General features: G+C 41.5%; 1 protein-coding gene across 2 annotated transcripts; it reads left to right on the plus strand.

Moving 5' to 3' along the window:
- The first annotated feature begins 868 nt into the window (after positions 1 to 868).
- upf2 (UPF2 regulator of nonsense mediated mRNA decay) lies at positions 869 to 19822 on the plus strand. Of its 2 annotated transcripts, none has more exons than XM_070853688.1 (21): positions 869 to 912; positions 2102 to 2470; positions 3011 to 3790; positions 3905 to 4065; positions 4162 to 4353; positions 4438 to 4587; positions 4686 to 4789; positions 5005 to 5090; positions 5248 to 5356; positions 5530 to 5643; positions 6603 to 6719; positions 7069 to 7458; positions 8734 to 9009; positions 9368 to 9551; positions 11443 to 11597; positions 12422 to 12526; positions 12772 to 12870; positions 12989 to 13162; positions 14092 to 14233; positions 15330 to 15450; positions 17412 to 19822. In XM_070853688.1, the coding sequence occupies exons 1-21, from the start codon at positions 881 to 883 to the stop codon at positions 17419 to 17421; spliced, it is 3870 nt and encodes a 1289-aa protein (XP_070709789.1). In that variant the 5' UTR covers positions 869 to 880; the 3' UTR covers positions 17422 to 19822. The 2 variants fall into 2 exon arrangements, with proteins under 2 accessions (XP_070709789.1, XP_070709790.1); XM_070853689.1 differs by having other exon boundaries at positions 17415 to 19822.
- The last annotated feature ends 658 nt before the right edge of the window (positions 19823 to 20480 follow it).

Below are 20480 nucleotides of genomic sequence, written 5' to 3' on the forward strand. Positions count from 1 at the left end.
CACATATATATAATCTTAGATGAAGCTAACCAGTGTTATAAAGTGATCAAAATGAGCTCTATTTTACCAGCTGCAACATTAGAGTGATGAACGCATGAATGCATCAATAATTATAATCCAGTAGTGTATGTGTGTGTATGTATGTATGCATGTATATATGTATACATATATAAATCGGCTATTCTCCATACTGAGCACATTTACATTTGCTATTTAAAGTATATTTTGAGGCTACTACTTGAATGCAGGACTTGCATTACATTTTTACACAGAAGTATGGCTCCTTTTTCCTTAAGAAAATAACTAAATTCTTCTTACACTGAATAAATGTACATACTGACCCCCCATCACTGAATATATGTGGGCCACTATCTCTGTTATCAGACAGCATAGCAACCAAAAAAGACAGCCTAGCAACAGCTTAATTCACCATAGCAACAAAACCTACCACCACCCACCAGTGGCTGAAATACCATCTCATATCATATTGTGTGATTATGATTATAAAGAGTAAGTAGGGCAAAACATCCAATTAAAGAAAGCTTCCAGTTTTGTTCTTTGAGCTTCTGTGGACGAATAAATCGATTCATGCTTAACGAGAAGAAAAAGAAAAAAAAACTTCAGCTGTCACCGTCCTTGAAGACAACTGTTACAGTAATAGCCGCTGTCGCCGTTGCCTGTCCGTCTGACATAGTTTTAATGCACTAAAAAATACAATTATTTACGAGTTAAATAGAAATACGATAATATCCAACTACAGCACATAAATACCTGATTAATATATATATAATATAACTTCATACTCACATTTTCAGTAAGGCATAATTTGTGGAACCAACACGAGTGGGTCCTTCCACGGTTCACACGGAAACCAACGCTAATGACCGATGTTTGTTTTGCTACAGTTAGAAGGTAAACCTTTTCATTTTATAACAACATTTACACGAAAATTAGAATTGATAAGCACGGATATATGCTGTGTGGTACTGTAAGTTTAAATCACAATGACTTCATGCGAACTAACTGTCAGTGTAACGCTGTAAAAACGTTTGTTTACATTGGTTTCAGCGTCCATTCAAGTGGCCTAGCTAACGGCGCTAGCTATGCTAATGCTAACTCTGTTTTTGTTTTGCATTTGTATGCACATTTTAAACGTTACAGCGTCGTTACACCATAATAAATCCCGTTCCCCTGGAGGCCAAGATTAAGATAATTCGTCAGTGACTCTAAGAGAGCTAACGTTAGCATGCCAAACAAGGGAATATAGTTGAGCTAGGTGGCTAACGAGCAGTGTCTGCAGCGAAGCTGCGTGGGTGTGTGTCAGAGAGACTGATGACAGCGATGGAATATTTAATTAACAATTAAATTAAGTTAAACTTTGCTACGCTCCTTTTCTTTGAAACAACAATATCTGACATAATGCACCCATTTAGATATTTATCCCAGGAGCGTTCGAGAAATTACGACTTAATACTGACAATGCCGACAGTTTGTTTATATATAACTTTAAGAACTAGTGATTACTTACAAAATTTTGTACAAGTACAAACTGACAATAGTTATCGGTAAAATATTACATCAGGCCACACATGCAAATCATCCTAGTTTGTGCCTCTTATTACCATTACGTTCAAGTCATGTCCGTCATAATTTACTTATGTTACACACATATTTGACACTGTAGTGATCCTACTCTTTTAACAAGTAAAATATCTGAATACTTGTTCCAGTATTTAATCACTGCATACAAGATTGTCTCTTTTACTGTAAAAATGTAGTACAACACAGCAACATAATAAAATACTACCCACTAAAAGTTGAAAACACCATAACATCCATCTTGCCACACAGTAATTAAGTAGAATATCATTACCCTATTCTGTATGTAAATATAAAACATTGCTAAGTAATGTTGGGAAAAATAGAAGATGCATTATTGGTGTGTAACATCAGTATACACCATTAACGCCAATAATGACAAGATTGATGTAGATGTTTCTGGGCACTCCCTTTGTTTGAATTAGAAAAAAAGCAAGTTTTCTACAGCACAACAGACAGAATATTTACTATACAAATTCCTCTTCTTGTTGTGTTTCCTCAGTATGCCTGCTGAACGCAAGCGCTCAGTAAACATGGATGAGAAAGACGTTTGCCCCTTCAGTAACAAGGAAAAAGAGAAAGACAGAGATGGTGAGAGAAGACCTGCATCTGCACGAGACAAAGGAAAAGATGAGGCCAAAATGGGAGGTAAAAAAGACAGTGGCAAGGAGGAGAAGAGAAAGCGCCTAGAGGAGGAAAAGAAAAAGAAAGAGGAGAAGGAGCGAAGAAAGAAGGAGGAGGAGAAACAGAAAGCGGAGGAGGAACAGAAGAAGAAAGAGGAGGAGGAGAAGAGACAGCAAGAGGAGGAGGAGAGGAAGCTTCAAGAGGAGGAGGCCAAAAGACAACGTGAGGAGGAGGCAGCTCTGCTGAAGTAAGTGAGGGTGAACATTTTTGTCATCGTTTTCCTGCCACTGTCCTTAAGAGCCTACATTATCAATATCTAAAGGCTCCATAGTTGATAAGTCGTCTGTTTCTATCGTAACTTTGCTAGCTGCTGATTCCTTATTTGGCATTACTGTCATGGTGCAAATTGTCAAAATGTAACCAAATACAGGCTTTAAAAAACAAGTGTAGCCCACAGCAAATTCAAAGACTCCGTGGCAACTTGATAATCCCAAATAGAAGTAAGAAAAGAATAACAATAGGAGTGACAAAATCTTATATTATATTAACTCCCTTTCCTCTTCCACTATGAAAATACTGTATTTAAGGTTTGTAATGCCCCATCAACATCTTTTTTATGTCCCTGAAACACTGAGTCACTCACTAACTTTTCATTTTTCAGAAAACTTTACTAGAGCATGTGTAGTGCAGCTCACATGCAAATTGACTACATTTCTGAGTTCCCCAACATACTCTCTCTTTAAAGTTGCTTCATTGTCTCTGTCTCTATTTTATCCCATTTCTGCAGAGAAAAGGAGGAGGGGCATCAGCTGCACCAGGAGGCCTGGGAGCGCCATCACTGCAGGAAGGAACTCCGTAGCAAAAACCAGAACGCCCAAGAAGGTCGGCCCGAAGAGGCCTTCTTCAGCCGACTGGACTCCAGCCTTAAAAAGAACACTGCCTTTGTCAAGAAGCTGCGTACGCTTACTGAACAGCAGCGAGACTCACTCTCCAATGACTTCTCCTCACTGAACCTCAGCAAGTACATTGGCGAGGCCGTGAGCTCTGTCGTGGAGGCCAAGCTGAAGATCTCTGATGTAGGCTGCGCTGTCCATCTGTGCTCCCTCTTCCACCAACGCTACGCCGAGTTTGCTCCATTACTGTTACAGGCATGGAAGAAGCACTTCGAAGCGAGGAAGGAGGACAAGGCGCCCAATGTGAGCAAGCTGCGCACAGACCTGCGCTTCATCGCAGAGCTTACCATCGTTGGCCTCTTCACAGACAAAGAGGGCCTGTCACTCATTTACGAGCAGCTTAAGAACATTATTGGGACCGACCGGGAGACACACACTCATGTGTCGGTGGTAATCAGCTTCTGTAAGCACTGTGGCGATGACATTGCAGGTCTGGTGCCCCGCAAGGTGAAACTGGCTGCTGAGAAGTTCGGCTTGTCCTTCCCTCCGAGCGAGATAATAAGCACAGAGAAACAGCAGCCCTTCCAGAACCTGCTGCGGGAATACTTCACATCACTCACCAAACACCTGAAGAAGGACCACCGAGAGCTGCAGAACACTGAGAGGCAGAACAGGTGAGTCCCCAGCCACATTTAATGTGTTCAGTGTTTTTTTCCACAAGAGTAGTGCTCCTTGGTCCCTTATGGTTGTTGTACTATGAAAACCTGGTAACATCTTGTCCTCCTCAGGCGTATCCTACATTCCAAAGGGGAGCTGAGTGAGGACAGGCACAAGCAGTATGAAGAGTTTGCTACTTCTTACCAGAAGCTGCTGGCCAACACTCAGTCCCTGGCTGATCTGCTCGATGAAAACATGCCAGAGCTCCCACAGGACAAGACTGTGCAGGAGGGTATGTGGCCTTTCTTTTTCTGCTTATTTTAAGTGAATTAAATCTCCACAGAAGTTAACTTTTTTTTATAATGTTGTCTTCTCTCTACTCTGTCAGAGCATGGCCCTGGCATTGACATTTTCACCCCTGGTAAGCCTGGAGAGTACGACTTGGAGGGAGGGATCTGGGAAGATGAAGATGCTCGTAACTTCTACGAGAACTTGGTGGATCTGAAGGCCTTCGTTCCTGCCATCCTCTTCAAGGACAACGAGAAGAGCAGCCAGGGCAAAGACAAGGATGATGCCAAAGGTATATTTAATAAATCCACAGACAGATGAAGACAGAAATTCACATATTTTATTCTGACTGTGTTGCTGTTGCTTCTTGGTCCAGATGGCAGAGAGGGGAAGGATGTAGCCAGCACCACAGAAGAACTGGAGCTGGAGCTGGAGGCTCTGGACATCACAGATGAACCTCTGGAACTGGAAGGGCCAGATGAGGCAGAAAATGAAGAACTGGACAAAAAACTATTGGATGAGCAAGGTAAACACCAAAAGCACCTGGTGGTAGTTATGCTTAGTCTTTTGCAGTGTGAATTTTATTCAGTGGATTTGTATTAACTTATATTTTTGTATGTATAGAACAAGAGGATGAAGAGGCCAACACAGGGTCCCACTTGAAGCTAATTGTGGACGCCTTCATCCAGCAGCTCCCCAACTGTGTCAACAGAGACCTCATAGACAAGGTGATGAGAAACAAAGAAGAATTTAATGGGATGACCATATTGTTCATAAGGAAAAGTGCTTTGCTTTGTGTTGAGATGACTTGAAAGCATTTTGACCTCTGCTAGATGATTAGCTTTTGCTTATAATACAGTGTTACAAGTGAGCAACAACTGGTTGCTGACAAGTAAAGAATTTTTCATCTTTGAATTTATGAGCGCTGTGTTGACTCCCACAGGCGGCCATGGACTTCTGCATGAACATGAACACCAAATCTAACAGGCGGAAGCTTGTCCGTGCCCTCTTCACTGTCCCCAGGCAGAGGTAAAGCTGCGAAAACTACTATATGTTCATTTTCTGACCAGTGGTATTTTTTGATATTCCAGCCATATCCATTACCTTCTCACACCACCAGGGGGTGCCATCATCATAATTAATTCTCAAAAGCTTAGCAGAGAAGTGACTCTTTGTCCTCTTGCAGGTTGGATCTTCTGCCTTTCTACTCTCGGCTGGTGGCAACCCTTCATCCCTGCATGTCAGACGTGGCTGAGGATCTCTGCTCCATGCTGAAGGGAGACTTCAGGTTTCATGTGGGTCCTCTAAAAGCAAACTCATTTGTCACTTTTTTCTCTAAATGTTAGTTTTCAGGAAGTCTGGAGAAGCAAACTAGCAAGACTCTGCATTCTCTCTATGACAATATCATGACTAGCACGAGTGAACTTGGTCTGATTTATTCATTTTTTATTAATGTTTGTGTGTTTAGATTCGGAAGAAGGACCAGATCAACATCGAGACAAAAAATAAAACAGTCAGATTTATTGGAGAACTGGCCAAGTTCAAGATGTTCTCAAAAACTGACACACTTCATTGTCTCAAGGTGGGTGAAAAATAGCGATCTGAGATTGAAGGCTTTGTTATCTCTGAGCTGATCAGTAAGATGTTTTAACAGGAAACGTCTCTGCGTGTTTGGTCACAATCTGAATATGACTACAGACTTCCATAATAACTTTCCATGGTAATGGTAGTGTATCCCTTATTTTTAGATATTCTATGTAAACGTCTGCATTGTTAAAGCACTAAGATAATTATGTTATTGTTTTTTTCCATGAAAAATCTGTAGAGAAGGTTGATGTACTTTTTTAAGCCACAGCTAGAGTCTATAGTCTCAGGCTGCATATAGTTCCAAACACCTCCACCATAAGACAAGGCAAGCTGTATGTAGCCTGACTGAAAGGCAAAAAAAGTCAGCAAAGCTCTCACTGCAGCATGTTAGTTTAATGGTATGAACACACAGCAGTAACAGAAGTCATTATGGGGGGCAGGGGGTGTTCAGGGAGTGACTGAACATTATCTCTAGCAAAGAGCACTTCACTTTTCAACTAGGTTATTTACTTCCTGTATTTGGAAAAAGGAGGCATTGTTTGTTTGCCATGGATTTTGACATAGTTAGTAGCCTTCTAATGTGCATATATGATCTGATTTTCTTTATGCATTGCCTCTGTGTTACTAAAAGTTTTTGGAGGGTTTTTTTCCTAGTCAAGGGGAGGGTCAAAAGAAAATATTAACAATGCAAACAAGGAGGGTCTCTTGAACAACATAAACATAAGGCTCAGCCTTCCTCCCCACCTCAGTGTTTTTCATACAGTCCCTTGCTGAATGTGACTCAAATGAGTGCATCAACGATTTTTGACATATGTATGTTGGCTGGACAGTAAAAGGACAGCATTTTAAAAGTTTTAGTAAGAAAATCAACCCGAAACTATAAACGATAGTGGGGGCAAAGAGAAAGATATTAAATGTGTGTGTGTGTGTGTGTGTGTGTGTGTTTTCCAACAGATGCTGCTGTCTGATTTCACCCATCATCATATCGAGATGGCCTGCACATTGCTGGAGACCTGCGGCCGCTTCCTCTTCAGATCCCCCGACTCTCACCTGCGTACCAGCGTCTTGCTGGTTAGTACTCATCCTCATCCTCATCATCATCATCATCATCATCATCATCACTGCACATGGAATGGGTTAAAGAAGTAGACAATGATACGATACAGGAAAGACGATAGAGCAAATTGGTGAAAGTGTTGGAACAAAATGTTGGGGACGCACATTACGATTGTTGAGCTTGTTGTGATTATGAATTGGGTGTGACAAGTTGGACCAGGTCTGTTTGACAAGCGTTTATTTTGTAATTCAGTTTCTCTCCTCCAGCCCTTGTTGCCATCCATCATCTAATAATGACATAGTAAGGTTTTTGTTTTAAGTCGCGGTCCTAATGTAAACTGCTGATATTATATCTGCATTCCAGGAGCAAATGATGCGGAAAAAACAAGCACAGCATCTTGACGCTCGCTATGTGACAATGGTGGAAAACGCCTACTACTACTGCAACCCCCCACCTGTGGAGAAGACGGTGAAGAAGAAGAGGCCGCCGCTGCAAGAGTACATCCGGAAGCTGCTCTACAAGGACCTGTCCAAGGTCACCACTGAGAAGGTGCTGAGGCAGATGCGCAAGCTGCCCTGGCAGGACCCCGAGGTCAAGAGCTACCTGATCTGCTGCATGGTCAACATCTGGAACGTCAAGTACAACAGCATCCACTGCGTGGCCAACCTGCTGGCCGGCCTGGTGGCCTACCAGGAGGATGTGGGCATCCATGTGGTGGATGGAGTGCTGGAAGATATCCGGCTGGGCATGGAGGTAAGGAAAGAAATAACATGTGTGGACTGATACTCTGATGTAGTAATACATTTACATTATGGTGAGGTTAGGTACTGTGAGAGGACTGGAAGACAAACAAAAACAGGTGCTAATATTTACTGACATGTTTGACAGTTGACTGAAGAGGAAGTCCATGTTGTCACTGTCATAAGTGTGAAGAACAATGCTACATGTTGCAGGACACGTGAGAATCCTGAGCCACGCGGTTCTACATGGTTGAATCAACAGCTCAGGCTTTGACAACTGACTGGCAACATGCAAAAATGTTGACTAGCACATGTTAGAGACCATGTCTCATGTTTACCCCCTAACTGATCCCAAAATCATTCCAACCAGCCAGAGATAGACTTGCTTTCCTTATATCTTTGATCTAATGACATTGGACATTATTTTACTGACATAACCAGACCAAAAATGATGGATCTGTGGGCAGAGGAGCATGTGGCTCAAATGACAATGTGGCTTCAAACATCTACCTCTGGGTAAATTATAGATGGTCTTGATTTAGAAAAATCTTAAACTGAACGAGTGCAAGATGAGCCGTGTCAAACTTTCTCCCCTCATTCCTCACTAAGCTGAAGTCGCTGCTCTCCCTCCCAAGCAGCCCTTGATTTAGAGTTGGACTGATTGCATAAACTCAGAATGTGGTTATGTATCTCTGAAACAATCCATCCAACTTGGAGGTATTTTAAAAAAAGATTTGTAATGAAATTAATAAAGTGGGTCAAGGAAGCATATCTTTGTTGTGTTTTACTGAAAGAAAAATCAAAGTATGAGGGAAGAAACAGGTGGTCATTACATCGTGGGCCTAAAGGAGATGCAGCTACAAATTTGAAATGTTTCCTAAATTGATAACAAATCTTTAAAGTATTGAGCACAGCAGGATTTTTGGTTGGAAGAGAGAAAAATATAATACAGAGGATACAGAGGATGAAGGACAACAAGTCTTGGCTTCCCTTTCCATTTTCTGCTAATTTGATATTTGATAGCTTACTCTCTTTATAGAGTATAATGCATTAGAACAGATCAAACAATCCAACAGTAGCTCCACCAGCTACAACATTAAAATACTTGTTCATGTTTGCATTAGTAATATTAGTCCTATGGTACTGTTGGTACTTTGTACTTTTACTTGAGTAAGATATATGCTGGAATGTAATCTTAACAGAGTATTTTTACAGTGTTGTATGGCTACTCTAATTAACCTTAGGATCTTAATATGTGTACCAACATAATGTCTTCCTCCATTCGCAGGTCAACCAGCCCAAGTTCAACCAGCGGCGTATCAGCAGCGCCAAGTTCCTGGGCGAGCTCTATAACTACCGCATGGTGGAGTCGGCCGTCATTTTCCGCACCCTCTTCTCCTTCATCTCCTTCGGGATCAACCAGGACGGCAGCCCCAGCTCTTTGGACCCTCCTGAGCACCTGTTCCGCATCCGCCTCGTCTGCACCTTGCTCGATACCTGTGGCCAGTACTTTGATCGAGGCTCCAGCAAGAGGAAGCTGGACTGTTTCCTCATCTACTTCCAGGCATGTCTGCTCCTTATGCACCTTCAGTTCCTGCCTTCAATGTCAGATTATCAGTATCTCTTTCATTCGAACTTGATTTCCTCTCGTTCATTTTAAAGAGATGAGGTTGGTGGTAGTCTGCTGTTATATCTAAAGTCACTCCCTTGTTCATTCACTCTCTAAATAACACACACTTAATTTACTCGATTGTTTGTATTTTATGCAACTTTATACTCCACTACTTCTCAGTTAAGTAATGCACTTTTTATTCCATTAAACTTCTTTGACAGCTTTAGATGCTGTTTTTCTGAGTCGACTCTTACAGAAGTCAAAATGATAATAATAATGAATAAAATCAAAATGATGTGTGTGTCTGCAGCGGTACATCTGGTGGAAAAAGAGCGTAGATGTTTGGACCAAGGACCACCCATTCCCCATCGACATCGATTACATGATCACAGACACTCTGGAGCTGCTCAGGCCAAAGATGAGGCTCAGCTGCTCCCTGGAAGAGGCCACTAAACAGGTTACCGACCTGGAGAGGGAGGTGCTCGTCAAACTAGGTAAGAGAAACAGTGCAGCTGTTTCTTACGGGCATATAATTACTGCGTGAGCAAAGGATGTGAGTGTTCGTGCGGCAGCCTGACGTGCCGGTTGAGTTGCTCTCTGTCGTCCCGGCTGAGCAGCATTCCCCAGTGTGTAGGAGGATGATCATGCTGGATCACTCCTCACTCCGCTTTATCTGTCAGACAAGTTTACACATACACACCTTACACATACAGTCAATCAAAGGGCCAAGTCAGCGCAGAGCTTTTAGGAATATATGAATGATATGAATTTAAATGAATGACATCCACTGCGGAGTTACTCTCTGTTAATTTTAGTTTGCTCACCCAAATAGATTTGACCGAACCAAAAAAGTGACATGCATCTGAAACAATGGTTGACTGACAGAAATGTAATCTACATCTAGTTTGATAATTAATCATAGAAGTAATTTTTTATGCAAACATGGAAAACATTCTTTTGAACTTTTCAAATGAGGATTTGCTCATTTGGATCGCTAATTTGCCAAAGTGTAAACACATATAGGCCATAAAATGATGTTCAAGAATACCAGTAACTTTCTGTAGCTGACATTACAACGGCACATTTGTTAAGCTTCATTCCCCTGATTGCTATGATTTTTTTCTGTCGTCATATTGCTTCTCTAATAGGCCAAAATGTTGTTTACCAACAACATTTTTGATTTTCTCCATTTTCACACAAAAGTCAAATTCCACAATATTCAGGACAGAAGGAAATGACTGTAGCGAGGGAGGGACGAGGAGGAAGGAGGAAATGTCTGTGTAGCAGGTGTATCTCACTCTGCAGCCTGCACGGCTCAGTCTGATAGCAGCACAGGAACACTGGCTTTGTTTCACAGTTTCAAGGTGTTGACTTGGAATGTGCAGAGAAAAATGCAAACTCCACCCTCAGAGAGTGACACTGACTGGAGGAAGAAGTACTCAACAATGTAGAACTACTCCATTACTAGTAAAACTCCTGCAGACAGAAGTTTTATTTGGAAACGGTCCTTAAAGTATTTACTCTACAGTAAAATGTCTCTTGTGGCTGTTATATTATCATATATGACATTATTATAATGTTAGTACCGATGCTTCAGTGTGTAAGCAGCGTTTTACTGTTGTAGCTGCACCAGGTGAAGATAGTTTGAACTGCTTTATGTACTGTTGGCTAGTTTAGTCCAGTGGTTACCGACCTAGGGTTTGGAGCCCTCCACAGGGTCACATCATAAATCTGATGAATGGAAGAGGAAAGAGTAGCGTGAAATGGAAATACACAAGTACAAGTATCTCAAAATGGCAGTTAATCACAATACTTACGTAAATGTTCTTAGTTTCTGCCACTCGCGTTTTAAATCCATGGTGTGTGTGTATGTGTGTGTGTGTGTGTGTGTGTGTGAGAAATTGGCAGAGAAAGGGATTGATGAGGCCCCCCCTCATCTAAACAGTGGTGCCATTGTTGTACCTTTCATACTTTAGGATCAGGCATTCCTCAGCACGAGTCACACAAGACCTGATCTTCAGCTTCATGCTGCCTGTCTGACTTCATTTCTTTGCTATCTACATAGTTGCATTATTAGATTCTGTAATTAGTTGCCCTCATCATCCTGATTGGCTGGTAACGCAGAAAAACACACTAATGGAACAATAATTCACCTCTAAATGTTTGCCCTATTTGTAATTGAAGCTTTTGTATGAATACAGCTTGGTTTGACTTGGTTTTATTTATGATATAATCTGTCATATCCACCTGCGTGTAATCTGGTCGCTGTTTCTAAAAATGTTTTCACGCAGAAGATTTAAATTGTTTTAGAGATTCATTTATCTTGGTTTCCTCAAAAGAGTTTGAGCTTCCTTGTCAGATATCGTACTGTGTGTGTTTATAAAGGTCTGGCCATGGAGAAGGACGGTCGTTCCAGTGCCATGAGTGAAGGGGAGGGGCTTGATGAGGAAGACGATGACGGCGATGACGATGAGGAGGGCGGTGCGGAGACCGAGGAGCAGTCGGGAAACGAGAGTGAAATGAACGAACAGGAAGAGGATGTGAGTTATTTTGTTGATGACCTGACTCAGACAGTTTATGAACATCGCTGAGTACCAACTTAAGCAGGCAGATGGCATCACCTGTGGCTTGTCAAGTTGCCAGTGGCTGATTTTATAACGTAAAGAAGAACAGCCAGTCAGCTCATAGCGAAGTAAATGACAGAGTTTGGGATGAAGAAAAACTCCTCTATACAATGGAACTGCCTCAGGAATAAATGGGAGATACTGACCAAAGAGGGGAGATCTCTCTCAGATCTCCTGTCGAAAGCGCACAGCATAAATTTGCATCAGGGAGTATAACCCATTAGTTTTGGTTCAGTCAAAGTCAGGTGTGTTTTGCCTGTTTGGTTCTTTTTGTTAGTGATGGTGTGTTCATATTTTTATTGGATAGTTAACAGCCCTTCTTCTGTGGACTTTGGAGTAAATTTATATACAGAAATCAGCACATTTCAATAAAAACCAATAAACATACAGTATATAGACGAAAATGAACAAAGGCAGTGCAGCCTACATTAAATTTCATTTCAAATATTAAGTTACAGACTTAATAACAGCCATATCTCTTGACTGCAGTTCGGTCCAAAGCTTTGAAAAAGCTATTTATGTCTGAAAAACATCTGTTATTAGACCTTCTGAGTTGAAATTATGTTGTCAAGAACCAAACTGACCAGCTGATGTCAGCGAGACGCTGCTGTCCCAACTCCACATTGATCGTATTTCATCCTCCCATCCTCGGCAGTTTGAACTTTCAAATTGATGTGGCCAAGTTCGACCTCCCAATTACATGTCTGTTAACAAGCTGTCATGCTGTGTTTTTTCCACAGGAAGGATCTGAGAATGAAGAAGAGGAGCGGGAGGAAGATGAAGAGGAGAACACTGACTATCTGACCGACTCCAATAAAGAAAATGAGACAGATGAGGAAAACAATGTAAGATCGAATATGTCCATTTCAAGAGCTGTAGATAAAAAATATAAGGTATGATATGCAGTGATAAACATAATGATCTGTTTTGAGCATTAACCAGTCTCTGTGTCCTAAAATTGGTTTTGTTAGCAAGTCAGAGTTTTTTAACTTTAGCTTTAAGAAAAAACTGATTTCACAAGAAGAGAGAGGTGTTTGTTCAAGTTAAATATTTGTACATTTGGTCATGTTAATTCACATCCTGTGTGCAGGAGGTTACCATACGTGGCGGTGGACTGAAGCACGTGGCCTGCGCTGAGGATGAGGACTTCATTCAGGCTCTGGATAAGATGATGTTGGAGAACCTGCAGGTACGATAATCTTGGGACTCGCCCGTCGGCAAGAAACCGATCACAGTGAGCAGCAGGCATCCCATGCTGCCTCTTCTATTCGCTATGAAACTGACGTGTGTGCGTTTTGTCACTGCAGCAGCGTAGCGGTGAGACGGTGAAGGTGCACCAGCTGGATGTGGCCATTCCTCTGCAGCTGAAGAGCCAGCTGAAGAAGGGGGGCTCCGGACAGCCGTGCATCGGGGAGGGAGACTCCGACATCTCCGACACCATGCAGTTCGTCATGCTAACGCGCAAGGGCAACAAGCAGCAGGTAACGTGCATGGAGGAGGGCAGTGAGCTGTGAGGTACTTGTAGTGGGGTAAAAAGTACAATGTTGCCCTCTGAAATGTAGTGGAACAAGGAGAAAGTGACATGGGAAGAAAAGAGAAAAGTTAAGTACAGTGGTAGTTACATTCCACCCCTGCTCTTTAGTTTTACCCTGTAGGGGCCCAGAGGTGGCGAAAGTCTGAAAACATTCACAGGATCAGGACTGCCGTACAGTTTTATCAATACTTTATAGATGAGTAAAGATCTGAGAGCCAACAAACGAGGACAGGAGTGATACACTTTCACTGTCTCTTACAGAAACCTTTGCGCTGAATGAAATTCCCTCACACACTCCCCTCCGTCAAACTGAGACCAGGAATAATATTGACTCTGGACTTGTAGCTGTGTGTGTGTGTGTGTGTGTGTGTGTGTGTGTGTGTGTGTGTGTGTGTATGTGTGTGTGTTTAGGCAAGCTGCAGCGGTGGAATGTGTGGTTTGAGGGCAGAGACTAGTTCTTGTACTATAGGGTGTGTCCAGCTTTTCTGCCAGGGCTCAGAGTTTTAATGGAGCGTTCAGTCCACACGGCTTCACTCTGGCGAAAGGACAGCTGCCAGATACACACAAGCAAAAAAAAAAAACAGTAAAAGAAAAATCACTTTTCATATGAAAGTTGGAGAGAACACAGACTATCTTTGTAGGTATGTGGATGGGAAATGACATTTCTCTCTCTGTAAACACACACTGCCTCACCAGGTTACTGCAGCAGGGAATAAAAGCATCCTGTGTGTGTGTGTGTGTGTGTGTGTGTGTGTGTGTGTGTGTGAGAGAGTGAGGCCATGTCAGCTTTCAGTTACCCATCTTCTGTTTTTTATTATTGGTCCTAGATCTTGTGTCTGTCATGCTGAAGGCTATGCATGTGTTTCTGGTCAACAGTATAAGATCCTGAACGTGCCCCTGTCATCCCACCTGGCGGCGAACCACTTCAACCAGCAGCAGGCCGAACAGGAGGAGCGCATGAGGATGAAGAAACTCACCCTGGACATCAACGAGCGACAGGAGCAGGAGGACTACCAGGGTACGGCACGATGAACGCCTGCTCTGTTATGATGACATAGATAACTGCACGCCACGGTGTCAGCAGCAGTCATATCTTAACAGTAAAGTTGACCAACGACCAAAAAGAAACCCTGAACTGTGACCTTTATCACAGCATCAGGGTGTGTTGTTCTACATTGTTCCACTTCTGTTAAGACTCCTCTGAAGTTCTGCTTCTACCGCCGTTCATGCTGATAAGATTCATTTCCACGCAGAAGCCGTCACTACACAGATTGGTAGACTGGTATTGATTAAGGTTTTTTGGCCAAAATGTTAAGTAGTTTTGTTTGAATTTGTTGTTGAATTTTAGCTATGCTTTTTTAAAATTCTTACGACCTCTAAGCATTTTCAGGCTACAGCCATCTTTGTTACCATGGTTACTGGTGTCATTGTTGTCGATGGAGAATTTAGAGGAAAGGGCATGGTGTCCATGTGACTCTGCTCTGCAGCGATACTACAGACTGACACTTGTTCACTAAAATATTGTTCACCGTGTGAGTTTAGCTGTAGAGAAGCTAAAAGGTCTCATAATGAAGAGACATTTCTTAAGCAAAAATCAGTGAAAGAAGAATAAGATGACTGACAGTAACCCTGCACTTACACCAACACAAAAGATGGCTGACTGAAAGTTATATAACTCCATCCGCGGTCAGGGATGAAGTTACATTAGTTTACCTTTCATAAACATTGCTGCCTTTATGGTTTTGTTGTTTTTCCTGCTGTTTTGTTACAGTTTCTCGTCTAATTCTGAGCGCTTTGTAGAAGAATTTAGTCCATAAATCTGTTTCCGTCAGTTGGCTAACTCCACGCAGAAGAGATATTTTGTGGAGGAATTGTTTTACTAATCAGAAGCTACAGATTGAACAGATTTGAAGTAGTTAATTTTTGTTCATTTGTCTTTCTTTTACATTAATGTCTCATTTGTTGATGAAAATTTAACACATTGCAGAGTTCTTGTTTTTAAATTTTATTTCTTCTTTAGTTCTAGTCTTGTTTTTGTTGTGTACAAAAGGTCGTCAAGGAAACATTTTCATCACAGTTTTTGTCAACACGTGTTTCCTCTGTGTGTGTTACAGAGATGATGCAGTCCCTCGCCCAGCGTCCAGCTCCGGCCAACACCAACCGGGAGCGCCGGCCTCGCTACCAGCACCCGAAAGGCGCTCCCAACGCCGACCTCATCTTCAAGACCGGAGGAAGGTGAGACATGAGCCCCGACCTCTGACGCGCTGAGACACTCAAAGAAACCATAGACTGTGTTGGATTAGGGCTCATTATCGCATTATGTACTGACTTCCCAACGTTGGTGTCTCTTTGAACAGAGTGAAAAGGGAAAGAATTCAAAGGCATGAGAAGCGAGACAGACAAGAGAGACAAGACAGGAAAGACAAGCAGGAGGGAAGATATGTCATGGAATAGCTAGAACAGCCGTGTGTAGCCAGTGCTTATCCAGGACTTTACTTTAACATTATCACCAGAGATGAAACTTTGTTAAGTTAGTTACAAAAACAGAATAAAGGTTATGTTGATGAGGTCCTGTTTATATTTGCACTTTTAACAGATCCTGTTTTTCAGGTGCTAAGAGCTCCAGTCAGATTATTTATCTATTTTTCTGTAAAATCTCTAGGAATATTTGGAAATAAAGATTACTTGGAGTTTATACTTTCACATAAACAGCACCTTGTGCGTCTTTCTTGCTTCTGTAAAGTGGAACGACAACACAACATGAACATCTTAGAGGACTCGATTCATACGATGTGTGGCATCGTCTACTAGCAGTCCGTGAAGGATTTTTTGATTTGTCAACAGATCTCATGACAAAACCAAAACCAACAATGCATTTTGCTGTATCCTAAGTATTGTGTGTGTGTGTGTGTCAAAGCCTGATTTATCTAATTCCTCTGTGCCATAGTCCTCCATTGTTGTCCCAAAACTATTAAAAACGCATCACTGAGCCACACTGTTGCACTGGGTGACATGTTCCTTCATTACCATGAATCCACACATGCAATCCGCCGCTGACAGTAGCCCCAACAAATACACTATTCACACTTGTTTGTTTGCTGTGTGTGTCCAGCTGTTTAAGGAAATAACTGAGCCATTTTGTAAATATGAAACTTTGTATTTGTCAGGTATTTTTTGTGAGCCATGAACAGGAAGTCAGAAGGTACTGAGACACTTGACACACTGTTTTTTCATGGGATGTATTTACACTAATAGAAATATAGCATAACACCGGACCGAAACTCAAACACTACAGCAGCATGTTTGATAATTGACTGCTGTAGAGTTCAACCATAATGTTTTTGGTACCAAAACATTACCTCATACTCTGATACTTTAAAGACATTGTCTTTACCTAAAAAAACAAACAAAACAAAACTCAACCTGTTTTTGCAGTTAAGACAGTAAGCCAAAAAATAGATTGTTTGATGTCTTCTGCTGACAATATTTTATTTTAAGTCAATTTAAGTCAATATCTGAACTCATAATGAGGCTGAGATTTTGTTCCAGTTTTGAGTGCTTCACAGTGGTGAACTTGGGGACACCAGTTACCATGGTAACAAGTCATACTACTTCTTAACCAGCTACTGTGTCGGCAAGAGCAGCTTGGTGATCTGTTTGCAGTGCAGCCAAACAAACGCATTTTAGTAAAGAACTCAGTCAAAAAGAACATATCAGATTTCATTCTGCACACAACATGAGTATTTTCCTACACAACAGCAGAACACAGTAAAGCTGGTTACATTGCTGAGGAGCTCGAGATGTGTAGCTCTTCATCCAACAGCTCACTATATTCTTGTTTTGTGAGTGCATTTTTGATCAACGTTCACTGTCAGCTTTGACCTCAGGATTAGGGTTACGCACTTCCTCTGATGGAGTGCTTTTAATGTGAAGCAGCAGTGATAAATAGTTAGCATTAGCAGTAACTTAGTCTGGCTCTAATAAGGAGAATTAACACTCTGCCACCACTAATGGAAACTAACGTGTTGAGATGTAAATACAGAATCTAAATCTATTTAATGGCTATTGCTGAAAAACATGCAGACGAAAATGTTAAGGATTATAACTTTAAACTTTATCCATGACACAGACTAGTTTTCGGACTGAAAAATGGCTCCTGTTGCTCCTCTGCAGTAAATGTCTGCTCTCTCCTCCAGGAGACGCTGATTGGAGTCTGGGCCCAGGCTGAATGAGCGAGCAAGAGAACGAGTGAACGAGCAAGAGAGAGAGAGAGAAAGAGAAGATCGGAGGGGATACCGGTCTGAACAGGGAACGAGTCCTCCAGACGCCCACTGATGCCGGGACAGACCAAACCCCTGAACCTGAACACACACTCATACCCCACTGAGGGGCCCGACACCCGAAGAGGAGAAGCAAAATCGGGAGCTGAGGTCAGGGGTCAGACAGATGGCTCTCTTTCTTTTTTGTCTGTTGTCTGAGATGACAAAAAACAACCGTCTGGACCAGAGAATGAACTACAAAGACGACTGAACACCTGACCGCCTGACTGATGGCGAGACAGACAGGAAGGGCGGATGAATGCATCACCTTCTGCTGAGGAAGAAGTTACTCATATTTAGGAGTTAAAAACCTGCGAGTGGACACGATTTACACGAGACTAGCAAAGGATATGGGTATTTTTATTTTTGAACGCTCAAAATAAAACCGGGAACACGTCTGTTCGGTCTAACTTTTTCCAAAACTGCACACTGTAGTTGAGGCAGCGCTGAGATGGAGACGAGGGGCAGGGTGGCGAAGTTTAAGACTTAACTGATCGCCCAGTGAAGCAGACGAACACGTGAAGATGATGTTTTGTACACAGAGACGAGTTATGTGGTTGAAAAGTTCGAAAAGTGTCTGATGGTATGCTACTGGTGTTCTAGAGCCGTGTGTTGGTTCAGAGTGGTGCGTCACTGCCTCTCTATTATTGTTCCACTTCTCACCAACAATTCAGTAACACTTCATTTTACGGGTCTGTAATTTCCAAAGAATTTTCCTGTAAGGAAAAGCAGGTAATTTGGCACTAATTCTAGAGTAAATAGACGCATGTTCTGAGACAGTTAATGCAGCTGAATTAATGAGTTGGATGACTAAAATAAATAATCGGCAACTATTTTGATAATCAAGTATTTTTTTAAAGAAAAAGGCAGAACATTTCATACTTGTAGCTTCTGTGATGTAATCATTTACTACTTTTCTCTGCTTTATATCATTGTAAGTTGAATATCTTTGGGTTTTGGACTGGTGGTCATACAAAACAAGGAATGTCAAAATGTCACCGCAGGCCTTGCAAAATTGTAGCATTTTTTTGCTCTTTATTTGACAGTTTTGATGACAAAAACGTTACAGACCAGCCTTAGTTGATAAGCTATTTTTGATTTCCATTTTTCTCATAATTATTACCAAATTGCATGATCTGTCCTGCCTATAAATACATAGTTACTTATCAGCTCCTCTATAATATTAAAGGAAACTATGAGATACTTAAAATAAAGCCAACTTTTCGCACTGGTACATCCAAATACTGTAACAATTTGCCCAATACACAGTATCTGCTCACATTTCGTACTGTTTTTCACATAATGCACATTCAAACTTTGTCCAACAGCAGCTATGGCTATCAGACAAGTACTTCAAATTAATTACAATAATACACCACGAGTGGTCTTACAACGCTCTGTCCAAAGGAAACAAAATCCACCATACCAGCTCCTCTAAAGCAAACTAATTAACATGGCATAGTTTTTTTTTTTTTTTTTTCAATATGAACGAAAAACAAAGTGTAGAAACTGCAAGTTGTGGTTTGGCAGGAGGTTTGACAGACAGCAGGCATAACACCTCAAATTAAACAATCAAAGCTGTTTCCTGTCTTTCTGCTAACAGAAGCTAACCGGCTGCTGGTCGCAGCTTCATATTTACTGAGCAGATTCGAGAGTCTTTTCATGCAAGCAGTGGAACATGACTGACATTTCTGAGTACAGTAAGCGGCTGCATACCACAAACCAACAGTGGCATTAGCCAGTCTGAGGCAACATGCACAGCCAGAACAGGAGTTTCATACCATCGGTCACTTTTCGATGTGGACACCTGACGGCATCACGTGGCCTGATCACTGATGGACACCTGAGTGTACATAGTCCTCATTATTTCCACCTTCTATCCTGCTAGATGTTTTTTTTGTTTTTCAGAATCAGGAGCATCTAAGAGTTAGTTTTCAGAATATTCAGCTTGCTTTGATTTGGATTTGTGAAGTGTAACGTGGTAAAAGCTTCTTTTTTTTAACCGTGTGCCTGAGTCTTCCTCAGTGATGACAGTGACTATATCATTTTAGATGAATTTTATCTGTTGAGCCTATAGATGGATAAATCTATTCTGTATTCTGCTGTAGGGCCTTTTCTGCACCAGCTCCTCGTCATTCTCTGTTGTAATAAAGCATCCAGCAGTGGCCCTAATTTAGTTTGTCTGTGTCTGGATTCAAAACCGTTGTTCTTTTTCCTGAAAGCAAAAGAAAAAATACAGCTTACAGCTTTGTGAAGAATGATCACAATAAATATATATATATGAAGATTATCTGTGTTTGCCGGGTCTGTAAATGAAGTTGTTGTGTGTTTGTGGCATCTGCATGTTTTCAGAGGGTGCGCCTGTTTGTCGAGGTCTAATTACAAGACGGCAAGCATAAGTATTTCCTCACTTCCTGTCCAGTCGCTGCTCTAAACATTGCATATGTACAATATTATCTACTATGGCTGAAGTAGCTGGTAATGGGGTTCAAGGGACAAACATTTGCTGCTGACCACCCACCTATAAACAGTCCCTCTAATGCAAGATTTACAGTCCTCATTCAGCACAAATGTGCATTTCAAAGTTTAAGTTCAGTAAATAATTGGCTTCAGCAGTCTGGACTAAACAAATAGTTATCTTTTTTTTTTTACTATAAAAGTTGCTTCTTTTTGCTTTTCTGCTCCCCAGAAAAGCAAAAAGCAAAACCTGTTCTAATGTTCAAATGTTGCAAGACATACTTAAAGCTTACAAGTCTTCCTTCACTGGGATTTAGAAATGAATAAAGCTAATTTAGCTAATTTACACACTGAGAATGTATTTTAATACGGTGGTTCAGATGTCATTATCCAGATACAGATCACATATTGATGCCAGGTGGAAATTGTTTGTTTGTTTATGGTAATTTAATTCAACATAACTTGGGAATATGTGAGCACGATATAAAC

The sequence above is a fragment of the Pempheris klunzingeri genome, chromosome 22 (genome assembly GCF_042242105.1).
Source record: "Pempheris klunzingeri isolate RE-2024b chromosome 22, fPemKlu1.hap1, whole genome shotgun sequence".
Lineage (NCBI taxonomy): Eukaryota > Metazoa > Chordata > Actinopteri > Acropomatiformes > Pempheridae > Pempheris > Pempheris klunzingeri.